This window comes from Vulpes lagopus, chromosome 11 (genome assembly GCF_018345385.1).
Source record: "Vulpes lagopus strain Blue_001 chromosome 11, ASM1834538v1, whole genome shotgun sequence".
In the NCBI taxonomy this organism is placed as follows: domain Eukaryota; kingdom Metazoa; phylum Chordata; class Mammalia; order Carnivora; family Canidae; genus Vulpes; species Vulpes lagopus.
The window spans coordinates 90391494-90417444 of NC_054834.1; the positions used below are offsets into that span (position 1 = coordinate 90391494).

The 25951-nt window shown below is 37.6% G+C and overlaps 1 protein-coding gene across 1 annotated transcript in view; it reads right to left on the bottom strand.

The window, feature by feature from the left end:
• The window catches only part of TTC21B (tetratricopeptide repeat domain 21B), a 78929-nt gene that overhangs the window by 18772 nt on the left and 34206 nt on the right, over positions 1-25951 (bottom strand). Inside the window, exons 15-22 of the mRNA XM_041722765.1 lie at positions 25298-25536; positions 23854-23926; positions 23271-23381; positions 22193-22331; positions 17519-17625; positions 10997-11185; positions 8643-8753; positions 7355-7436 (exon numbers count right to left, since the gene is read on the bottom strand). Coding sequence (XP_041578699.1) covers positions 7355-7436; positions 8643-8753; positions 10997-11185; positions 17519-17625; positions 22193-22331; positions 23271-23381; positions 23854-23926; positions 25298-25536 — 1051 coding nt within the window. The remainder of the gene's footprint in view (positions 1-7354; positions 7437-8642; positions 8754-10996; positions 11186-17518; positions 17626-22192; positions 22332-23270; positions 23382-23853; positions 23927-25297; positions 25537-25951) is intronic.

Here is a 25951-nt window from a genome sequence, read left to right on the forward strand (position 1 = left end):
TAGTCCCAGTGTTTTAATCCTATTTTATCTTCTAAGAAAAAAGAATTGATTTAGTTCTTTGACGTCAAGTATAATTTCCTGGCAGATTCCTAGAAAGCCTTCTCCCAATTCTATCTAGTTCTTTCGCATCACTAAAATACTAAGTTTTGAGAAATATTTTAAAATGTTTTTAAGATTGCAAAAATAATACATGGACATTTTAGAAAATTTGGAAAAACACAGAAAACTATAAAGAAGAAAAAAATCACTCATATTCCCACCAGCTGGAAATTAAAACATTTTGGTACAATTCCTTTCATATATTTATGAGTGAAAATCATTCTGACAATACTTAAATGAACGCTTAAAAATTTGTTTCTTTGCTTACATATATACAAAATTGAAGGCACACTTGGGATTTTAATTTTGGTTCAACATTACACAGTAAACATTTCCCAACTGTCAATAAACGGTCTTCAAAAATGGTTGATTTAAATGGCTGCATAATAGTCTATTATATTGATGGCTCACATTTTATTTCTCTATAGTTGTGCTTTGTTAGGTATTTGGGCTCTCAAGTTTCAGTTAGCACAGGATTCGTAGTAGGAGATTTGCAAAAATCCTCATTATATAAGTTATGCCGATCATTTTTGTAGAGTGAGTGAGAATTAAAAGACACAAACAAATGCTTTTTAAGCAATTTAATCCTTGATTTTATGTTCCAAGAAGAGAAAATATCATATGATCTGGCAAGTCCACTTCTGGGTATATATATTCAAAAGAACTGAAAGCAGGGCATCAAGCAAATATTTGTACACCAGTATTTACAGCAGCATTACTCACAATAGCCAAAAGTGGAGACCACTCCAATGTTCATCATTTGATGAATGAATGAATGAATGAATGAATAAATAAATAAATAAATAAATAAGGGATATTATTCCACCTTAAAAAGGAAGAGAATTCTAACAACATGCCACAACTTGGATGAATCTTGGAAACATTACACCAAATGAAATGAGCCAGGCAAAAAATGACAAATACCACATTTCCACCTTACATAAAGTATAGTCGTCAAATTCATAGAGGGGAAGAATGGTGGTTGCCAGGGGATAGGGAGAGGGAACCTTGGGGAGTTAGTGTTTAATGGGTACAGAATTTTAGTTGGAATGACGAAAAAGTTCTGAAGATGAATAATGATAATGGTTGCAAAATAATTTGGATTTGCTTAATGTCACTGAACTGTACACTTAAAAATGGCTAAAATGGTAACTTTTATGCTATGTATTTTGTTATGTTACCACAATAAAAAAATATATAAAAAACCACTGTAGGCTCTCTATCATATGATGTCAAGATAATCTAGGTTATGACAACAGTATCATTTGCCTTCCTAGGCCTATAATCTTGGGTCTCAAGATTTTTTTCTTCCTGCTTTTTAGCATCACTAAAAAGTAGAGCATGATAAGAATAGAGTTTCAGAAAAAGAGGATTCAAATGTATCAGTCTTGTCATTTAGTTATACAAATTCAAGCAAATTACTCAAATTCTCTAAATCAAAGATTACTGATTTTCTTAAAATAGGAATATAATGTTGACCCTCAAAATGCCACTGAGGCCAAATAAAACAAGATCATGAGAGCTTTAAAAATACAATGGTCATTAGGAATATTTACAAGTTCAAAAGTTTTGATAGGAACTAGGGGTATCTACCTATAATAAGTTCATGGAATCTAGAAGCTGTATTGGATGAGGCTTAAAATTAAAATTAAAATTAAAAGGTTAAAATTTCTGGCCAGGGTAGCCCAGGTGGCTCAGCGGTTTAGGGCTGCCTTCAGCCCAGGGCATGATCCTGGAGACCCCGGATCGAGTTCCGCGTCCGACTCCCTGCATGGAGCCTGCTTCTCCCTCTGCCTGTGTCTCTGCCGCTCTCTCTCTCTCTCTCTCTGTCATTAATTAATAAATAAAATCTTGAAAAATAAAAATAAAAAAATAAAATTTCTTGCCAAAGTTTTTTTTTTTTAATGATATTGCTAATACATATGGTGCATCATATTGCTAATGTTTTCTAAAGTCAACGTTGGGAGGCTAGGTGATAATTATCACCTTGTAATATTACTGAAATGTATTACTATTCGAATACATTCAAATTATCATCACCACTGATAGATTAAATTACATTAATGTCTTTTGGTTAACCATGCAATCTGACAGCAGGCACGTTTCCGTACTTAAGGAATCCATTGAAAACTGAAATGTATTACATTAAAAAAAAAAAAAAACTTAGCCGTACTTGTTGGATAGTGAGAAAATATCAAAATAATTATAGTGTGATGTGATATGGCATGAATAAGGTGCTACATGGAATTACAAGGCACAGAATCCCTAACTTTGCCTGCGGGAGGCAGGAGGTTTCTCACACAATCAGCCTTCTGGGCAGCCTGAAGGCTAAGAGGAGGATCCCGCCAGGCAGCAAAGACATTCCGAGGGGGGCAGATGGTATGTGCGGAGACAGAGCAGTGGTGCTCAGGGAGTGCTGGTAAGTCCAAGGTTTCTAGATCTTAAAGCGGAGAAAGAGGGGTAAGAGGTGCAAATGGACCAGTAATTTAAGCCTAGCTTATTATCAAAAGAATGCTGATTTTAGACTACCCTGGAGAGCCATCCTCAATTTTAAGCCAAAGAACAGCTTTTGATTTATGAAAGTGAGATGAAGTCCTATGAAGGTGTGGGGCAGCAGGAGCCGAGAGGCTGAAGGTGAGTGTGGAACCTGCGCTGGCCGCCGGGTGAGCAGGGGCTAGGAGAGGCCGCCTGTGTGTGATAGAGGCTCCTCCACAGTCAGACCTGATGGGCCCTGTTCAGCAGTTGATGTGAAGGGAGGGAAAACCCAGAGAGAGACTTTGCCTGATGGAGATTTTGAAAGAGAAGAGGTGTCATCTGTCAAGAGAACAGTAATTCCACCCATAAGAAGGATTCTCCACTAAGATTAAGTCAAATTAGACAGTGTATTTCTGAAGTAAGCTAAAATACAGCATTAATTTAAGGTATGTGCTGCTAAGGATGACTTATAATCCATGCGGAAAGTATAAATACAGAGGTGTTAGAATAGTTCTGATAAAACAGATCTGTGAATGGAGTCCTACTAGGAATAAAGCATAGAACACAAGATTAAAAACATAACAACGACATAGACAATGACAATTTTCTTGACATTTTATATTTTTAAATGTCTAGATATTTGAGTCATTCATTGATCCATTCAGCCAATAAACATTTCTTTTGCACCATCTATGTGTCAGGCAATGTACCCAATGCCAGGGATAGTAAGATGAACGTGACGTGATCCCCACAAACTTGAGGAGTTTGCAGTTTTGTGGAGAAGACAAATGTATGCACAAATATTTTCAGGCAATCGCTAAAAGAAATTAAGAAGTATGAAGGGAGTTATCCAGGACTGGGATAATCAATGCATCCCAGATCGTTGAGACCTTCTTTCTTTTAGTTTCGGAATTCCTGCATTATCTAGGGGATCCTTCAGTCTCAGGCAAATCGAGGTAAATGATCACCCTACTCAGCAGCACATAAGGCATCTTCTACTAAGTGGTGCCAGAAAGACACAAGCTTTTGTTCTTGGCAGAGGGTGAGTATATTTTGGACTATGTGTTGGGAAGGATAGTGAAGAAGAATAACGAAGGCAAAGTACACTATAGGCGAAAGGGAAAAGAAACATGCAAGGATTTGGAGGTGTGGACTCCCATCATTTGATGTTTGCTATTTCTGGAGTACAAGGTCCTTACGCTGAATTTACAAATAATTTATTTTGTACTTGTTTATAAACAGTCCAAAGCTGCTAGTCAATTTGACTATTATTTATTTTTAAAAAAGTGCTGATGCTAAGTTACTTGGCTGAGATGAAATTCACATGACAGATGAGGGCTTCTTCAAATCTTCTAGGTGAGCATCCTAATGTCATCAAGGACTTAAAAATATTCACAAGGGCAAAGGTGTGTTTTTTAAAGAAACCAGGATGGATTATTCTCTCAGAGGAAAGTGCTGCTACATGGAAACAGCTGGAGACAGAAGGAAAATAGCATGTATGTTCCCTTAAGAGGCAGTTCAGAGAAGAAGGAAAGGACAAAACGGAGTCTGGAACCCAGGAGAGGAGCAGCAAGAGAAAAATAACAGGCTTAAAGCAAGCAAGAATCAGCTGTGGGCAACTGGGTGGGCAGGATGGGCCTGTATTTTGAACTCTCAGAGAGTAGAGGGGGTAAGGTGTTGACATAATTAACACAGAGCAGAAGCTGGGACCCACGGGGGCAAGAAACAACCAGGTGTCCCTCAAATTCAAGTTTTTTAAAGGTATAAGCATTAGTAACTATAACACATAGAGGGCTTATGGTTCTTGGAGTTGCCCTGCTGGAAGGAGAACCACCCTGGGTTCACACCATCCAAACCGGGGAGCTCTGATCGCCTGTGCCATCGGCCCACCATGAAGCCACCAGGGTTGACAAGAACTGAATGACAGCTCTAGGACTTCTCTGAGCCTTCAAACTCTCCTTGGTATAAACACAGCTAATACACAGGACTGTTTCCACCTTCCTTTCCTGCCCTCCCTATCCTTCCCCCCTCCCTCCTTCCGTCTCCCTTCTTTCCTTTGCTCCTTCCACTCTTCTTTCTATTCAATATTCACTGAGCATTAAGCTGACCAGATACTGTTCTAAGTCCTGGAAACACAGCAGCAAAGACACTTCCGGGCCACTTGATGTTTTTGTTCTGTGATTTATGATTTTTGTTTTGGGAGCACCTGGATGGTTCAGTGGTTGAGCGTCTGCCTTTGGCTCAGGTCATGATCCCGGGGTCCTGGGACGGAGTCCCATATTGGGCTCCCCACAGGGAGCCTCCTTCTCCCTCTGCCTATGTTATGTCTATGCCTCTCACTCTCTCTGTGTCTCTCATGAATAAATAAAATCTTAAAAAAATAATTTTTATTTTGGCTTCTTTTACAAGGGTGATATTAAAACACACACACAAGGTAGAAAGCAGAGCAGTAAGAGGTGTTATAGATACAGGATGGCCATGGAAGGGCACTCTCGGGAGACCAAAGAGAAAGGCAGAGGATTCAGGTGTCCTGTTGATACTGTGGAACCTTTGTGACACTCCCTGCATCACCTACTTTTAAACTTCTTGTACGTAAGATAAAAAATTAAAAAGCAATAATTACTTGGGTCACTGGAATTTCGAGGGGGGAGGGCATTCTCTGCTACTTTCTGTTTTCAGCAAAAAGCATTCCTAAACTGTCCAGAGGCAAGGAACAGAAACCAGGGTGAGTTACGGGAAGAGAGCAGTAAAAATCTATGTGAGAGATGACGGTGGAGACCAGGTGGCAGCAGCACAGGAGGCAAAAGGTGATGGGATTTCAGATTTACCCTGAAGGTAGAGCAAACAGGGGATCTGCTGACAGACGGGATGTGGTACAGAGAAAGATGAGCCAAAGGTCACTCTAAGGGTTAGGGCCTGGGATGCTAGGGTGGCTCAGGGCGCGATCCTAGAGTCCCGGGATCGAGTCCCACGTCGGGCTCCCTGCATGGAGCCAGCTTCTCCCTCTGCCTGTGTCTCTGCCTTTCTCTCTCTCTATGTCTCTCATGAATAAATAAATAAATCTTTTTTAAAAAGAAAGGGTTAGGGCCTAAGTGGGTAAGTAGTGATGCTATTTCCTAAGGAGAAGAATGAGAGAAGGAGTAGATTTGAAGGGAGGGAAAGATCCACTGTTCTCTGTGGACATGTTAGGCTTGAGATCCTGGGACAGCCAAGGGGGAATGTCAACAGGCGGTGGTGTGTAGGAGTCAGCACGGAGATGCACAGCTGCAAGACACCAGCACACACACAGCACATAAAGCCACAGGCTTGGATGAAGTCAGCCAGTGGGCTGAATGGATTAAAAAAATATTAAAAAGTTCAAGAGCCACGGTCTAGGACATTCTGAGATTTACAGGTCATAAAGAGAAGACAGATCTAACAAAGGGGTGGACCGTAGGAAGGGGAAAGCCCAGGTAAGGCTAGCAGGCCAGCAGCCAGTGAGAGCCCTTCTTGGGGAGGGGGGGGAGAGGGGGGCCATGCTGAGCACAAAGAGCCCAGCAATCCACGCCAGAGCTAAGAAGTGGATGCACTGTGGAAGGAGCCTCGGCGTCCATCGACAGACGAATGGATAAAGAAGCTGTGGTCTATGTATACAATGGAATATTCCTCAGCCATCAGAAACGACAAATACCCACCATTTGCTTCGACATGGATGGACCTGGAGGGTATGATGCTGAGTGAAATAAGTCAATCGGAGAAGGACAAACATTATATGGTCTCATTCATTTGGGGAATATAAAAAATAGTGAAAGGGAATAAAGGGGGAAGGAGAAAAAATGAGGGGGAAATATCAGAAAGGGAAACAGAACATGAGAGACTCCTAACTCTGGGAAACGAACTAGGGGTGGTGGAAAGGGAGGTGGGCGGGGGGTGGGGGTGACTGGGTGGCGGGCACTGAGGGGGGCACTTGACGGGATGAGCACTGGGTGTTATTCTATATGTTGGCAAATTGAACACCAATAAAAAATAAATTGATTAAAAAAAAAGGAAGAAGTGGATGCAGGATCCGGATGCAGGATCCAGCCGCACCGAGTGGCTGGCTGCCCTGCAGAAGGTGCTGCCCTGGGCCCTGGGGGCGAGCCGACACAGGGGACACAGCACGGGTGGACGCCGCCTACAGGAAATCTGCTAGGAAGGACAATGCAAGAATGGAGCAGCAGCTGGAAGGAAGAGTAACTGGAGAGTTAAGAATGGGTTCAGCAAGGGGCTCTCACACCATGCTCCTTGCAGACGGAGGAAACAACGAAGGGGGCAGGAGAGAGAAGCGGAGGGGGAGAGCCCTCCAGGAGGTGGTGGGGGGCTGCGCATGGGGGGCACACCCGGGGAGGACAGTCGCTAGGGGCAGGCAGGCCTGGTGACAGGCCGATGGAGACCTTCTCTTCCAGTTGTTCCTCCGACTCAAGTAGGAGGCAGCATTTTTAGCTGAGAACAGGGAAGGGGGAAAGGGGACTGGAGGCTTGAGGCTTGAGGAGGGAGGAGAAAGTGTACAAAGCAGTTGGAGTGAGAGAATTCACTAGAGAAACACAGCAGCTGCCAGGCAGCATGTGAGGGCCCACTGGGGTCTGTGGTCATAATTTAACGGGAGGCAGTCAATGGTGTTGCGTTTGCCTTACAGCTCTTCCTGCTGCTCAAGGGCAAGCGTGGAATACGTGGACAGCTGGGTTCAACCGAGGCTTCCCTAACAGGCAAAGGAGAGAAGAGAAGTGCTTGCGTTATAAAAACACAATCAGTGGATATTTACCTGGTTTGCGCTCTAAAAGCTGCTGTAAATGAAACACCGCTTGTTCATAGTCCTGTTTTCTGAACATGAGGTCGGCCATCATCTATAAAGGTAAAAGTTGGTTCTAAAAATATTGCCGTATTGACAAAGCGTATCCTTTCCTGTCAAGGTTTAGGGCTACGTAAACACACACACGAAAAACAAGAGGAGGGCAAAGTTTATAAAAAGGAGCCGTTTAAAATTCAAGTATACCTTCAGCAGATTAGCCCTGATATCAGCCTAACGGGAGATAATTAAAGATGTGAAACAGATCGCTCTGCTCACAAAACTTTATTTTTAGCAGAAAATATGTCTCAAGTGGTTATTTTAAAAATAGAAATTTGAAGGGAATTGCACACTCTATGTGTTATCATAGAAAAGATGCCTCCCTGGACGTGGCTAAAATGACGAGAAGATTTTTAAAGACCCCAAACACTCTTAAACCCTAAATATTTCAAAGGAATAAAATGAGCAAGATCTACTGAGCTTTTCTTATTGTGTGTTTTAGAAGGGATACTTTTTAAATTTCATTTTAGCTATAATGATAACTTTCAGTGAACCTCACACACTGTCATCTACGTAGCTGTTTGAAAAGCAATGCACACCTCAACCCAGGCAAAAATGAGGAAGCAAAGCAAAACTCAGAAACACACCATCTTAGAATGACAGTTTTTTTTTTTCTGTAACTCCAAAAGTCCCACAGAAACTTTTAAATGAGTCCAGCATCTCTGGCTAAGTACAAAAAACTTAGTCTTTAGCAAATGGTAGCTTTATCCCGTGAACTCCTCCTGACGAAGGATCCTCTTAGGCATGAAGGAAAATTAACGAGACCCAAAAGCGTAAGTAAAGGCTAGACTGGGTTTACTATTCTTTGTTTCTTAAGAAACAAAAAGATTCTTGATCTTTATGGGTAAAATGTATTAATGATGTTAAAAATATTATTTCTTCCAAAAGCCAACACAAGCTAGGCCTAAGTATTAGTTTTATCGGGGTAAAATTTGAAACCTCCACATGGAATATAAAACACAATGCCTTGGGGATCCCTGGGTGGCTCAGCGGTTTAGCACCACCTTCGGCCCAGGGTGTGATCCTGGAGACCTGGGATCGAGTCCCATGTCGGGGTCCCTGCCTGGAGCCTGCTTCTCCCTCTGCCTGTGTCTCTGCCTCCCTCTCTGTGTCTCTCATGAATAAATAAATAAAATCTTCAAACAAACAACAAAACAAAACAAAACCACAATGCCTTTACAGCACTGAAGTCTCCTGGACTAACCATGGTGGCAGCCTCATTGTCCTGGTCACTCTGGAGAAGTAGAGCACACTGCCGAAGGCAGGCATCAGGGTCTTCCTGTGCCAGGTATAATCGTGCCAGCTCCAACATTATCTGTACAAAAAAAGTGCAACACCAGTCAGAAACTGTTTTGGAATAAAAAATTAATAAGGAAAATGTCTGGACATGGATTACACTTTAGTTGACCAAAAGTGATTGCAGTAAACATGCCCAGCACGACAGGCAGGAAAACTATAGGCATGTTCGGCTCTACTTTCTCCGATACTGGAAAAAAAGGAAAGAGAAACACAAAGCACTGTGGAAAGGATGCTGGTCTTAAACCAGATAGTAGATTCTAGTCTAGGCTTCTCCACGATGGGCCCAAGTCCCTGTTACCTCTTGAAACCTGTTTGCTCATTTGAAAAATAAAAAGCTTGAAGCAGATAATTTCTAAGGTATCCTTCAGATTTGAAACCATGATTCCAACTCCTTTAGCTGTCAATAAACAAGGTACCTGTTTGGTTATACCTTAAAGTTTCTTTTTGCCTTACATCTGAGTTGTATTAATTTTAAAAGGTTCAATTTAAAACCTTAAATTCTAACACAGGGTTGTCTTTTGTTCTACATCATGAAATAATCAATCCAATCATGAAATGGGCAAAAGACATGAAGAGAAATCTCACAGAGGAAGACATGGACATGGCCAACATGCACATGAGAAAATGCTCTGCATCACTTGCCATCAGGGAAATACAAATCAAAACCACAATGAGATACCACCTCACACCAGTGAGAATGGGGAAAATTAACAAGGCAGGAAACAACAAATGTTGGAGAGGATGCGGAGAAAAGGGAACCCTCTTACACTGTTGGTGGGAAAGTGAAATGGTGCAGCCACTCTGGAAAACTGTGTGGAGGTTCCTCAGAGAGTTAAAAATAGACCTGCCCTACGACCCAGCAATTGCACTGTTAGGGATTTACCCCAAAGATTCAGATGCAATGAAACGCCGGGACACCTGCACCCCGATGTTTCTAGCAGCAATGGCCACAATAGCCAAACTGTGGAAGGAGCCTCGGTGTCCATCAAAAGATGAATAGATAAAGAAGATGTGGGCTATGCATACAATGGAATATTACTCAGCAATTAGAAACGACAAATACCCACCATTTGCTTCAACGTGGATGGAACTGGAGGGTATTATGCTGAGTGAAGTAAGTCAATCAGAGAAGGACAAACAGTGTATGTTCTCATTCATTTGGGGAATATAAATAATAGTGAAAGGGAATAGAAGGGAAGGGAGAAGAAATGTTGGGAAATATCAGGAAGGGAGACAGAACATAAAGACTCCTAACTCTGGGAAATGAACTAGGGGTGGTGGAAGGGGAGGAGGGAGGGGGGTAGGGGTGAATGGGTGACGGGCACTGAGGGGGACACTTGACGGGATGAGCACTGGGTGTTATTCTGTATGTTGGTAAATTGAACACCAATAAAAAATTAATTTATTAAAAAAATAATAAAAAATAAATTACAAAAAAAATAAAATAAAATAAAACCTTAAATTCTAACATAGGGTTGTCTTTTGTTCTACATCATGAAATAAGTCTATCAGAGACAAATACCATATGAGTTCACTCAGATGTGGTGTTTAAGAAACAAAACCAAAAAGCAAAGGGGAAAAAAAGAAGACAGGGCAGCATAAACCAAGAAATAGACTTTTAACCACAGAGAACACATGGAAGGTTACCAGTGTGTGTGTGTGGGGGGGGGGGGGGGGGGAGGGGAATGGGTGAAATAAGTGATGGGGATTAAGGAGGGCCCTTGGAGTGATGAGCACAGGGTGTTGTGTGGAAGTGCTGAATCACACTATATGGTACATCTGTAACTAATATTACTGTGTGTTAACCAGAACTTAATTTAAAAAAAGGAAAAAAAAGAAAAATATACGTCTTTTTTTTTTAAAGAAATAAATCATCTATCAAGTTCTGAGAGAGTAACAGGATTTTAGTTTACATGACCAGACACGATCCAGATATTTGAGATTGAGAAATTGTTTTACAGTGATTACTAAAATACAGATTAATATAAAAAAAAAACTCCAGAGCTTATGGATGTTCTTTATAACACTTTACCATAATAATTTTTAAAGCTCTAATATTAGTGTAAGGCATCATATAAGTATTTTGAAGAATTTCTAGAAAAGATGCTTATTTTTCAGCTTGTATTTTTATGACATTTTTCTTTTCTTTCTTTCTTTCTTTTTAAACAAATAAGCTGGTCAGAATTTTACATTTGGGGCCACAGTATAACAAATGACATCTGGAATAAAAGGTGGTGAAAATTTTACAAAGGTACTGACCTTATTATCTGTTTCACAGTGAACAAGAGCCTCTCTATAAAACTTAATTGCTTTTTCATAGTCTCGCTGAGCAACAGAATGTTTTGCAATCCCTGCACAAATTTCAGCTGCTAACTGTTTCTGTGCGGGAGCTGCGTCTGGCTGTTCCATCTGAACACGCTTTAGTACCCGAGTTTGTAATTCTCGAGCCTAGAAAAAAAATAAGGATAAAAAGGAATTTAAAAAAGAAATAGAAAATAAATGAAACAATTCTCAATAACTCACACGCAGCATAATTTTACAGAAGATCTACTTATGCCTTATTGGCCCTCAATCTAACAAAGCCTGATCCAAGGAAAATGTCTTAATTGAGGTCTTAAACATGCGCTTGTTTGCAAATGAGCCAGCATGCACGTATTTTTCCAACTGAAGTACACAAAAATTACTGAGTCTTTTCCCACTGTAATCAGGATTATGTACAGAAAGCTCACTAAGGAGGAAATGCAGCCATGAAACAAATATTTGAAAAAAGAATCTAGGTGCTGTAATTAAATAAGTGGAAATGTAAAATGTTTATTAAATTAATAAACTACTATCTAAACATTATTAAATCAAATATTGGCAAGTCTCAGGCAGTAAGTACATCCATATATTGTTGATGACATACAAATGAATCCAATCTTCCTGGAGAACATCCTCACAAAACATGCTAACTCGATAAACTAACCAGACTATTGAATCTAGCTGGTTTACTCTTTGGAAGGTTATTATGGATATTACTTAGAAGAAAAAAAGAAAACATGTTATCTGTCATAAGGGAAAAAATATCTTTTGTTTGTCGTAAAAACAAAAAAAGGAACAACAAGAAAAAAACAAACCTGAGAGCAACTCAAATGTCTAATGACAGAGAAATGACTATTGACTGGCAGAGTATATGTAAGGTCCAATGCTAAACACACCCAGGAAGGGGGGAGGGGGCGCCTTCGAGGTGAGAAGGTACAGTAGGTTGCTAAGCTGGAAGATTATGGGCCCTACTACCTACATGTTTGATTTCTGAAACACTGAGACCTTCCTTTCGTAATTGATAGAGAAATCCTATGTTTTAGGTCTTCACAATAAAATTTAACTTTGAGCTATAGATAAGCATCCACTAATGCATTCATGCATTCATTTAACAAAGAATAAATGGCCACCATCTGCCACACATTCTGCTACACACAGGGAGCCCTTCTGGGCACTCTTGTCAAAATGTTGGTTGACAATTGGTCTTTGATGAAGATGGTCTAAAGCTGAGTATTCTTTAGAACCAGAGGTCATAATATTAATTTAAGGCATCATAACAAGCGTTCTTTTAGAAATGAAAGAGGAAAGATTAGAAAATAATGGTGTATAGAGCATGTAGTAAAGATTAATACCGTTTCATGAAATTTTTATTTTGGTTATACTAATGTATGTTTACTTAAGTGTACACAGGATTGTTTCATGTTTTGTTGTACCAGCAAATATTGGTGTGCATGGTTTTGCACATAGGTGCACAAACATCCACTCTTACACACAAAAAAACTCTGAAACAATTGGTCTAAATAGAGTGATTGTATCTTTCTGTTTCGCAGTATCTTTTACACCTGTTGTGCCAGCTTAATTATTAATTCTACCTTCTTCCCCTTCAAAAGTATTTGACTTGAATCATAAATTCTATGGTTATCCTACGTCTCAAGGATATACAATTCATTCTCTAAATAGTCTAATTTTTACCCCTGCATCAACTAAATCTCTACAAAGTCAGATAAGATCTCATTAGCCTAATGGCCTAGATGTTGTAATGCTTTGCATTTTCTTTTAAGAATTTATGTATTTATTTGAGAGAGAGAACATGAATAGGGAGAGAGAAGCAGGCTCTTTGAAGAGCAGGGAGCTAGATATGGAGCTCAACCCCAGGATCCCAAGACCCTGACCTGAGCCAAAGGCAGATGCTTTAACTGACTAAGCCACCCAGTCACCCCTATGCTTTCCGTTTTCTTAAAGGTAAATAATCAGGGCACAGTTTTTGAGCACAAAATTTTTGCATTTCCTATTAAAGGCATTTCATAAAATAATACTCATAAATTATTATAAGTATATAATATTAGGAAACATACAGAATAATTTTTTTGAATAATTGATACTATTCCCTATGCTTTCTCTTGGATTCCAGAAAGATCAGAACTAAATTTAATTATCTGTTACAATAAGTATATACAATGATCATTAGGAAACATTTTCATATAGAATAATTTTTTTTGAATAATTGATACTATTCCCTATGCTTTCCCTTGGATTCCAGAAAGATCAGAACTAAATTTAATTATCTGTTACAATAACTATGTTAACTTTGATTGTCAATATATTTAACTTTTTTCCTCCTCTTCTTATTTTATAAATTCCCTAAATCCTTGGATAAAATGAAGTATAAACATCTTATTCCACAGACTTAAATACAATCTGTTCATATTAATGAAAACTACATATAAAGTTATAAAGTCATAAAATTGTTAGTGTTTTATGGCATATAGGTTGTTTATATCAGATTTAGATTTTATTTTCACACAAAAAATGGTTAATATGCTAAAAGTTGACTTTTTTCCCCCCTATATTTGTTCCTGAAATTAAAAACTTAAAGTAAGTTTCCTTTCAGCCCCTCGGTTTAAAATTTTAAGCACCTATCATGGAAGACAGATTTTTTAAGATGACTCCCATGATCCTCACTTCTTGGTCTTCACTCCCTTGTACGATCATCACCCCTCTCTGTGTGAGGTGTAACCTTAACTTGCTTGTAACCAATAGAACATGGCAAATATGATGGAATGTAACTCCCATGATTACAGCACATAAGACTCTGTCTTGTTAGCAGACTCATTCCACAGTCCTCCTCCCTTGCTGACTTTGAATAAGATATGTAGTCATATTAGCTGGCCTACCAGGGAAAGAGCTGAAGAACTTCTAGGATCTGAGAATCTCTAGGATCTGCAACAAGGAGCAAACAAGAAGCTGGAGCTCTTGTCTTATAGCCTTGAGGGAATGAATTCTACTAATAACCTATATAAGCTTGGAAGTAGATCCTCCACCAGGTAAGTCGCTAGATGAGGACCCAGCCCTGGTTACAACTTGACTATCTTGACACCTTGTAGAGGACCCAGCTAAACCGTGCCCAGAATACTGACCCACAGAAACTGAAAAAAATAAATGTCTTCACCAACTAAAATTTATGCTAATTTGTTACACAGCACAGAAAACTAATGAGTCAAGTATTTGCTAGGGTCATAAAACATGAGACTATACCCACACTCATGGAAATTTTAATTTTAGCAGAAAGATACATAATAAAATAACTACCACAAATTATGAGTTTTATGGCTGAGGAATACCAGTCCCTGTAGGAGTACATAATACGAAACCTAACCTAGTCTTGGAGGTGAAGTGAGATTTAAAGAATTATTGGTAGTCACACCCAGGTGAATTTGGGAGTAAGAAGGGAGATGGAACTAGAATATAGGCATTAGGAATTACAGGTGAGGGATACTATTGCTTAGCCAGAGAATTAGAAGGAAAAATGGCTAGAAATACAGAGAAAATTTACATCAGGTAAGTTTGTTAAATTATTTGGTTTTTATTCTAGAAGGAAGCTTTTTCTATAGGGGAATTACTACTACATGTTTATAAGCCATGGAGTGACAAGATCAGGTCTGCCTTTCAGACTAATTATGCTGGTGTTGGAAGAGAATAGGGATCAGTGAGGAGGCTATTGGAGGCATCTGGCAAAAGATAATGCTGGACGGGGCTAAAAGGTGACAGAGATGGAAAACTGTAGAGTTATTTCAGAAATCTGAAATTTTTAGAAAGTAAAATTAATAAGACTCGGGGCTTCCTTAAATGTAGTACGTTTTTCCACTCCCTAAAATGTTTAGCAACTATGCAAAAATACTGTGATGGAATCCTTCAAGTCCTATAATTTGGGGATTAGGCTCAGTAAATGGCTCCTAAATAAATGAACTTAAAATATCAAAAACTTTTATGACTTTATAAGTTTTTATTTGAACTGTAACTCAAGATATATCATTTTGGAGATAAGAATGCAGAGAATGTTAACAAGAAGAATTTTATGGTTCTTTACATTTTATTAAAGATGAATAATCTCTGTGCTACAACATATAAGCTTAAAATTAGTAAAATTTGGTTCATTGACATTGTCTAACCATGTATATTGTTTATTCTCCTCTTAGTGTTGCTTGATGTATCTGCTCAGATAACATAAGGACTCATGTAACCAGGGCAGCTGGGACTAGCAGTATTTATAAAAAGGTAAAACAGGCCAAACTCACTTCTGAAATATTTTCGAAGTCTGAATTTACTAAAATTATATGTTCCTTGTAGCTAATGGTAGCTAACCTAAGGTTAGGTATAATTTTCTTATCATGTGATCAGAAAATACGGATTAAAACATACCAACAATTAAGGATAAGATATTAACATTTTAAAGATTACATGTTGTAATGAAATCATAAACTTAGATGGGTATCACAGAAATCAATTCATTCACAACTAGAATAAAAAAATTGGACACTTTGACAAGTTATTAAAATATGTTATTTTACACACATAAACACACACACACACACACACACACACCCCACTGTTAGCTAATGCTCAAAGTCAAAATACTTGATACCTTTTTTGAAGAATGCAGAACTCTTTTGAGTACGTGAAAATTAGGTCAAAAGGTGGCAAGTAGTGTGGTCTCCTAAACACAGGATTACTAGTGAAGTGCTCTATGTTCCACTTCAAGCTCAGAAAAGATGTAGGATAAATCAATCAACGAACCTGACTTAATAGACACATGTTGAACTAAGCACTCAGTAATGACAGAAACACATTATTTCAAATCTACATGGAACCTATACCAAGACTAATTATAAGACAGAAAGCAAGCTTTAACAAATATCAAAGGATTGAATCATTCAAACTATGTCTTTGACCACGATGGAATTAAACTAGAAACTAATATCCAAAAGATAACAAGGACTGAAATATAGAGAACAAACTGGTGGATGCCAGAAGGGAGGGTGTGGAGGGATGGATAAAATAGGTGAAACTGATTAAGAGGTACCAAAAAAAAAATGATAGCAAGAAAATCAGAACTGCTTGGAAATAACCAAGGAGGCAATCAAAGTAGAAAGGAGGGATATTATGAACTGAGTAATAATAAACTTCATTTATTATTTAAAGTTTAAAGGAGGTAGCTAAAGCAATGCTTAGAGAAAAATCCATTACCTTAAAGGAACAAGAACAGAACTAATGCCAACTAATCCATTATCTAACATACTATTTGAATAAGCTAGGCAAAGATCAGCAAACCAAATCCAAAGAAAGTAGAAGAATTTAGTTAATGACCTAAAAGGAAAAACATTAATGAAGCATTAAAGGCAAAAGTTGTTTTTTTTGGAAAATATTAAGATAATTAATGCCTGCCATAATTTATATTAATAGTAGAAGGAAAATAAAACAAAATCTCCTATATCAGGATCATAAAATAAGTCCTTTTTATAGTACTTGCAGACATTCAAAAATGATATAATGAAGAAATTTATGTTCAACTGGATAATTTGATGAAATGAACAAATTACTAAAAATTCAACAGTTCAAACTAATATAAGAAGTTTAAAAAAAAAAAAAGAAGTTTAAAAATATCTAAAAATCTGGAGATGTTGAATTCACTAATAAAAACCTTCCATCAATGAAGGAAGATCCAAATGGGTTTTAAGATCCAAATGGGTTTTAATATTGAATTGTTCTAAACATAAAGAAATAGCAACAGTCTTAGAGATCCAATCTCCCTCATGAACACAGATATACAAATTTTGAACAAAATATTAGTATCTTTAAATTTCAGCAATATCTTTTTAAAAATCACAACAAAGTGACATTTATTTAAGGAAAATAAGGGTGATTTAACATTTGAAAATCAACCGATTTAATACACCACATTAACAGGGGAAAAATAGGAGAAAAGTCATGAGCATCTTGACAGCTGCAGAGAGTGCAGTTGATAAAATTTAAGTCATCTATTTAAAAAATTGTCAACAAAATAGAAATCAAAAAATCATCAAAAACCATCAGCTGCTTAGGAATACAATTAAGCAAATGTGTAGAAAACCTCTTCTTAGAAAACCTCAAAATATTAAGAGAAATTAAGGAAGATATAAATAAGCAAAAGAGAAAAAAATGAGTTCAAATTCTGCCTTTGACCTAGTCATGTGACTACACAAATTATTAAACCAAGTTTCTCAGCTCTAAAAGAGGATTAAAAATATCAACTCATTCTAACTGTTATAATAATTAGCAATAACATTTAAGCAGTATAATCCATTGGCATTCAATCATTATTTCTATTTTGGCTTATTTTCTGTGGCAGTTGGGCTGAAATAAATTGTCTTCCTCTTATATGTGGCATATTCCCTTCTGCTCTGACCTCCCACCCCACAACCATTAAGAAACAAATGCATATACCTGTTGTAATGAAGTGATTGCATCATCAGGTCTTTCCATTTTACTATAAACTTTTGCTAGAAGAACATGAGAACGTCCATCTTCCATTAGAGCTGACAGTTCATTTACTATAAAAGAAGATAGTGAGAACAAATATTTATTTTAAATGAATATTTACATTTTCTACAAGTTTTGATAGTGGTCTTACAAAAGAACGATTTGACTAATAGTGAAAAAAAGTTGAAAAACTTTGTTGGTTAACTGAAGAATGGCCAAATTAAAAAAAAAGAAGATTTAGGATAAAAACTAGCTGGAAGAAAAGTTAAAGGACTAGATAACAACAAAGTTTTCCTTTTTCTTTTTTTTAAGGATTTTATTTATTTATTCATGAGAGACACAGAGAGAGAGGCAGAGACACAAGGCAGAGGGAGAAGCAGGCTCCATGCAGGGAGCCCGACGTGGGACTCGATCCTGGGTCTCCAGGATCACACCCTGGACTGAAGGCGGCACTAAACCGCTGAGCCACCCGGGCTGCCCCAACAAGGTTTTCCTTAGAAGTGTATTAAAAGATAACAATGTAACAACACATAGGAATTTCAATTTTCATTTTTAAGCCTATAAACATCTTTGTTTATTGAGATCATTAAAAAATAATAGAGACAAGTTGCTATGGGCAATTAAGAAGGTAACTGCTGTTTTTAAAATAACAGGTACTTGATACGTGATGAAATATGGACCTTCAGAGCACCAACTTTGATGGCAATATGGTTTCAAATCTAGGCCTTCTCATTTACTAGCTATTTAACCTTGAAAAAGGCACTGATCCATTTTGTGCTTCTCTTTCATCTGTAAAATAGCAGAAATAACAGTACCTATCTCATAGGGTTGCTATAAAATTTAAAAAGTTAATAAGTTATGAAATAAGTTGCATATGCAAAGCAATTAAAATAATCTAGTTAAGTACTATTTGAATACCTGGTATTATTACTTAGTGATTTAAGAGCAATAAAAAAACCCTAGATAAGTAACAAAAATATGTTTCTTCCACTATCAAGTGCCACATGTATATCAAAGTGGTTTATATATATTATTTATTTCAAATCTCAGCCTGAGGGGCAGGTTCCATTATTGCTATTTTACAGGTAAGAAAAGCCATGAGATGGCACAGGAACAAGGAGACTGTCACATGGGTCAGAGGAGTAATGTTGCGTACATGAGAAGGGCCCCATAGCTCTCTCTGAAGACTCTCTGAGGGAAATGGGAGATGGCTGTGAGCTTGAGCAGACAAGAGCAGATCTATTTCGTTTAAAGGCTCAATGTACCTTCCCTACGACCCACCAATTGCACTACTGGGTATCTACCCCAAAGATACAGATGCAGTGAAATGCCAGGTCACCTGCACCCCAATGTTCATAGTGGCAATGTCCACAACAGCCAAACTGTGGAAGGAGCCACGATGTCCTTCAACAGATGAATGGATAAAGAAGATGTGGTCTATATATACAATGGAATATTACTCAGCCATCAGAAAGGATGAATACCCACAATTTGCTTTGAAGTGAATGGAACTGGAGGGTATTATGTTGAAATAAGTCAATCAGAGAAGGACAATCATCATATGGTTTCACTCATACTTGAAATATAAGAAATAGTGAAAGGGATTATAAGGAAAAGGAGGGGAACTGAGTGGGAAATATTAGAGAGGCAGACAAACCACGAGCGAGTCCTAACTCTGGGGAACAAACAGGGTTGGGGAAGGGGAGGTGGACAGGGGGCTGGGGTGACTGGGTGACGGGTACTGAGGAGGGCACTTGACGGGATGAGCACTGGGTGTCATACTGTATGTTGGGAAATTGAATTTAAATAAAAACAAATGGAAAAAAAAATAAAATAAAATGTAAATAAATAAATAAAGGGCTCACTGCAGCTGCCAGGTTGAGAGAAGCTACAGCAGGGCTGTGGGGCTGAGGACGGAATAGGGAGTAGAGGTGGCAGGTCACTGCCACAATCCACTGGAGACGACGGCAGCTTGTACAGGGGGGCAGCTGTGGAACCAGTGACCCAGAGTGGGGTTCTGAATATATTCAGAAAGTATAATCAACAGTCGGGGACCAGGGTGACAGCTAGGATTTGGGCTCTCAGCACGGCCAAGAGGATGAAGCTGTTACTGAGACAAAGAAGGCTACAAGGGGAAGAGATGTGGGGAGGCAGCTCAGGAATTCCTGTGCAGACAAGCCAAGTTTAAGATGCTTATTAGAACCCAAGGGCTACTTCTGCTACATGAAGGTGGGCGTGTCAAGGAAACTGAGCCTTACATTGCCGATTTAAAGACGGGGGTAATCATAATCACCTCAAAAACAAATGTGGACATTAACGAAATTATAATGAAATGCTCAACAAATATTTATCATGTGAAAGCATTTATATTACAAAAATGTCATAAACTTACACCCATATAAGCAGAACGTGCCACTTGAATCTCTCTTCTTTTATAACCTTTTCAAAACTGCATATGCACATGTAAGGCCATCTGTAGTGTTTCAAGCAAGGTCTGACAGACCCATGTAAATATTTTTATGAAACTAATAACACTTTATATAGTAAATGCATCCAAAATCAGAAGAATTTAAATACCGACTTCATCAAAGCAAATTAAAATACCATTTTGAAAACCTAGGAAACGTACAGTGGGCTGACCTTATCATGTATCTGAAGACATTTACAGTGGACATGACACTGGCAAAAGCAAAATAACTCAGGGCAACAAAATGGAAGGTTCCCAGAAGCAGTCATACATATAAGTAAGTTTATTATATGATAAAAGTGGCATTTCGATAAATGGCACTGAAATAAAATTGTTCTCCATTTGGCAAACTATATAGTAAAAAACTGTATGTGGATTAAAGCACAAAAATTAGAATTCTACAAAAATTCCAGAAAAATATAAAAGAATATTTTTACAATGTTAGGATGAGGGAATTTTTTTTTTCTGAGCATGATAGGAAATTTGGGACTCAGAAAAAGAAAAGATCAGTATATGTGATAATTAAGTATTCTATCTGAGGAAATAAATTCAATTGAAAAAACAGAACAAAAGGATAGGCTGGAAGAAGACGTATGCAAATGAGTAACAGGTAACAGATGATGAATCAGAGGTTCAGGGTTGAAGACAAAGGATATGAACAAAAACATCCCAGAAGAAAATGTGACCTACAGACACAAAATGATGACTAACCTCATAACCATCAAAGAAATGCAAATTAAAATGGTTTTCCCCACTATGAGCAATACTACCCAATGACAGGCCATGGTAGAAAGAACCGTGGAGCATATAACTCAATTCTAGGAAGCACACAGAGGTATGTAAACAAGGGCCCGGTCTCAGTACAGCCTCTAACTTCTACAATCTAACTGTCTATCAACAGGAGACTTGTCAAATAAATCATGACATCAAGATAGAGTAGAATGCTGTACCTGTGCTAAAGAAAATAAGGAAGAGCTACATTTACCAACAATAGAAGCTATTACGCGAAAAATGCCTACTGCAGATGGGTAGTATAATATGATGCCATTTTGGAAGGAAAAGCATGGTATGTAATTATGTGAGAGAGAGAGAGAGACAAAGAGGCAAGGTGGAGACATTAATTAGGATGATACACAAGGCAAATATGGTTTTGTCTGGAGAGTGGGGTTAACAACTTTCATTCACTTCTATAATCTTTAAATCCTGACAATGAATAAGCGCTAGATTTTATTTTAAAAATAAAGATCTTTAAAAAGCAAATTTGCACAAACTTGTAAGAAGGCAATTTATAGTATCCAGTTAAGTTTTAAATCCACACAGTTTCTGACTTAGCATCTTGCTCTTAAGAAATATAAGCAAGTACATAACAACTAATGAGCTAGAAGGATATTTACTGGAACACAGTTTAAATAAAAAGAATGGAAAATCAACTAAATGCCCAATAACTGAAGGAAAGTTTAAAAACACTTTGGAGTTCTAGAATATTACAACATCATTAGAATGATATGTAATGTACTAACATCAAACTATATCTGGGACATGCTGTCTGTGAAAAAGGTACAGAATGGGAAGAACAATACATGTGAAAGGAAAAGTTATGCATAGTGCACTTACATATTTACATATACACCAGAACACAAAAATGGTTACCTCTAGAGGACAGTTTGAGAACAGGCAAGTAGAATTTACAGGAGAAATTGGGGACTTATATATTATACTCTTTTAGAGTGTTGAATTTTTTTAAAAAAAACTTAAAGAGGAGTAAAGATTACAAAATGTTTACTTGATGTATAAAAACATCAGATGTAGCTGCAATTTATTTATTTATTTATTATGTGTGTGTGTGTGTATGTGTGTGTGTGTGTGTGTGTGTGTGTGTATGTATGTGTTTGCAGTTGCAATTTAAAAATTCCCTTTATGTCATTTTGGAAAGTAAAGTATCCCTCCATCCTAAACAGCTAACAGAATTAGCTGTTTCATACATCTGTTTAAATTAGATTATTAAAATATCTTATTTTAGTGGAGCGGCATGCTCATAAATGAAATAATCAACCTCACATATATAAAACTGAGAATATGAATACACATTTATATAATATAAAAATAAAATAGATCTGACATATCAAGTATGGTACATTTTTTTTTTTTCCAAATCAGAAAGACTTTCATACCAGGTTCACGAGCTAGAGCATGTTGAAGAACTTTTTCTGCTTTGTCATACCATTTCAATTTTAATAAAAGCTCAGCCAGGTCACAGCAAAGGTAATTTTGTTGTCCACTTTTCAGAGCAGCTTCATAGTAAGTAATTGCCTAAACAAAAAGCATTTCAGTTAGGAAAATAAGCCAATGAGAATTGTGTTAAGCACTGATATTTTAGACATTCTATACTTAAAGCATATAGAAATTGGAAATACCTTAGGAGAAGCTTAGGCATGTACCTATTAGTTAAGCATACATTTTTCTTAGACAATCAAACATCACACAAGGCAACTAGCATTTCTTATGAAATGCAGCTGATGAAAAGTGTTGGGTGAATTTTTTTTTTTTTAAAGATCGTATTTATTTATTTGAGAGACTGAGAGTAAGTGAGTGAGAGAGAGCATGAGTAGGGAGAGGGGCAGAGGGAAAGGAAGAAGCAGACTCCTTGCTGAGCAGGGAGCCAGACGCAGTGCTCAATCCAGGGACTCTGGGACCATGGCCCGAGCTGAAGGTAGATGTCTAACCGACTGGGCCACCCAGGTGCCCCTAGGTGAAAAAAAAATTTTTTTACCAGTTTTATTCTAGGGGCCAGTGAACTTTATGAATGCAAATACTCTGCTAGTCGTTGTATACATGTTTAATAGTACCAGGAAAAGAATAAGAACGTAACAACTAAAGGAAAATCCACTATCCCCATTAGAAGGCCGGTATAGTGCACAGCTTACCAAAACTGGTTCAACAGAAAGGACATCTATTATGTTTTGTCATATAATGAAAACGAGGTAACCAGAGCAACTTGCTCAGAATTGATTGGTTGCAGGGTTTAAGGTTAGGTTGCAGAAGTATATTTTAGGGTCCAAAGAGTCTTTGTAAAATGCAGCGATGAAGAGACACTGAGAAAGTCTTTAACATAAATTCCAGTTTGTGAATATAAATTTGGAGTTTACAACCATCAAGCTATAAAACAGTGTTTGCTGAAGACTTCTCACAGAGCAGGGCTTGAAACATTTCATTCAATACACATATATTTCAAACACGTAAAGTACTTACCTTTGCATAGTTGTGAGTTTTGACAAGTGCTTTCCCAATTTTGCTTGCCAGTGTTCCATCTTTGGGATTCTGATTTAATGCTTGCTCATACGCTACTATGGCTTCTTCGGGCTAATGTTGGCAGATACAAAAAATAAGCAATGAATAAACAGCTGAGCTGGATCCCACTAAAGGGCAACATTTCTATAACTGAGTTCTATCCCTGGAGTATTCACTCAGTGAGACAAATAAAGCACATAGTTAAGTCTAGACACTTAACAATTTTAGAGAGGTGACAGTCACTAGTGTTACGTGTAACTCATTAGTAAACACTTTTTTAGCCAGTAGCTCTCTTCATTCTTCTGCTTACAAGAGACTCTTGCTTCTGATACCATCTCTATTTCAAATGATAGTGCTGAATTACTGGATCTCAATTTGAAAACAATAACTATATCGTAATGCTTATCTCCATTTTACTGTGATGACTGAATCATTAAATATTAAATAACATTTAATATTTAATAGAATATGAAGCTAATCATAATAAAAAGAGTTTTGATATTTTTTTTAAAAAATCTGAGTTCAGTAGCATCAGAATTTTTACCTCTTGTATATTCATGTATGCATCACCAAGGAGAAGAAAAGAACGGGGGCTGGGCATTCTCTCAGCAATTTCTCTAGAAATCAGACCAGCTGTATTTAGTACACTGAATACAAATATCTTCTAAACCAATTAAATAAAAGATAAGCTCACTTATTTCAATTAACCAACAGCCTTTAGAGTCCCTTCTATAGTTCCAACAGTGTAACACTGTAAAAGAAAAAACAACCCACCCGTACCCACACCCAGATTGTTTATGCTAAATCAACCTTTTTTTCATTGAGTCTTTGCATCTTCTGAAATGCAGGTAATGAGTACTGGTAGACAATAAACATATAAATTCTCACTATACAGAAATAGCTTATTTGTAATGATGTGAAATGATGTGGGAGTGAAAGCACAAAGCTATGATGTGATGCTATTGTAACATACAGTTTCTCATTCAACTGGTCTGAAAACTATATGAGAAGTATAATTTTATAGATGATGCTAAAGAATTGAAGTCTACAACTAATGTATCAGATCTTCCTGAAAGCCTGTGTTTTAACTATGATATTATAGAGCATCCAAAACAAATCGACCCTATTTTAAAACATTTTCCTATCATGAGAGATGACGGCGCTGATCTTTGGGAAACATCATAGAAAATATGGTCTAGGATCTCCAGTTCACTCATCTATACATGGGATGCTGCTCAGTTTCTTTGAATCACTCAGCAACCACAAAGAACCAGAGCTGCTTTCCACATTTTGATATTTACATAATATAGATGACCAGTGAGTTAACTCACCAGCATTCTGCTCTGTTCTCAACAGATAAAAATGTTGATTTTCTCTTACATAAAAGTGTGCGCTTGTATGTTTATCTTTTTGTCTGGGGAGAAAAGTAAGAGAAACCTGTGGGGTGTGTGTGTGTGTGTGTGTGTGTGTGTGTGTGTCTGTGTGTGCTGTGCATCCCAATCATTCCTAAGGGTACCAGTGCATGACACAGCTTTTAAAGTCCCTGCCCTCTCACCAAGAAAAATTTGGAATCCATGACCTTGGTGTGGTGTATACTAAGCCATAATTTTCTATTGCTATTATGCTGAGCACTGAAAATGACCCTGAATTGTGACATCACACAGCTTTCTTAAGCTATTAAAATACATGTAACTGTTGCTCTTGCCTAACCCAAACAGGAAGATTTAAGGTCTAGAAATAACATCTAATGAAGGAGGACAGCTAAGAACCCTGAGTAAGCCACAGTTTGAAATAATTATTATCACTACGATTTATGTCTTTAGGGAGAGTGAGTTACTTGGTTAATGTGATTGCAGTTGGTAGTAGAACACGTTAAGGAAGTGGTCAATCAAATATCTGTAAAGCAGTTAAAAGGAAGAAAAAATTAAATTTGGGGATTCATTTTAAGAAGTGTGTCAAAATACAATGGGTTAAAAATAACCATTTACCTATAACAAGAAATATATAGCATTTTCTCTTTTCTATGCTTCAGATAAATATCTGCCATTTTCTCTTTGGCCTCTATGAAATAAGGCTGTTCAGCTGTAACATTCCGAAGCATGCTTAAAGCTCGCTCAACATCTCCTTGGGTCAGAGCCAAGTCTGCATTAGCAATGGTAACACGTAATTCTTCAGATGTCCCAGAAAATTCATGGATGGCATCTTGTAAGACTTTTGCTGCCTCGTGCTGTAAAGATAGAAGTTAAAATAACACTTTCAAAATATTCAACAAGTTCCATTGGAAATGGAGCTTTTCTCCTGACCCAGAATGAACAATAAGTGCTAGCTAGTACAGTTAGGATATTCATGAAATATTGACAGATTTTTAAAAAGTACAAAAACTTTAAAGCCCAAGACTAAATTCAGATGACGGTATAAATGTCACTCAGCTGGAAAAGTGTTTTTATGACTAGGACAATGGCAGTGGCTACACAAGAGCTGTGGCTACGGCAATTTAAGAAGAGTTTACTTTGCATCCAGCATCATATTCGTGCATTTAATTCTCACAGGGATCCTCTGAAGTAGTTACTATCATTATCTCCACCTTGCAGTAAGGAAATTGAAATTGGGAGAGTTAAGAACAAATGGCAGACTCAGAATCC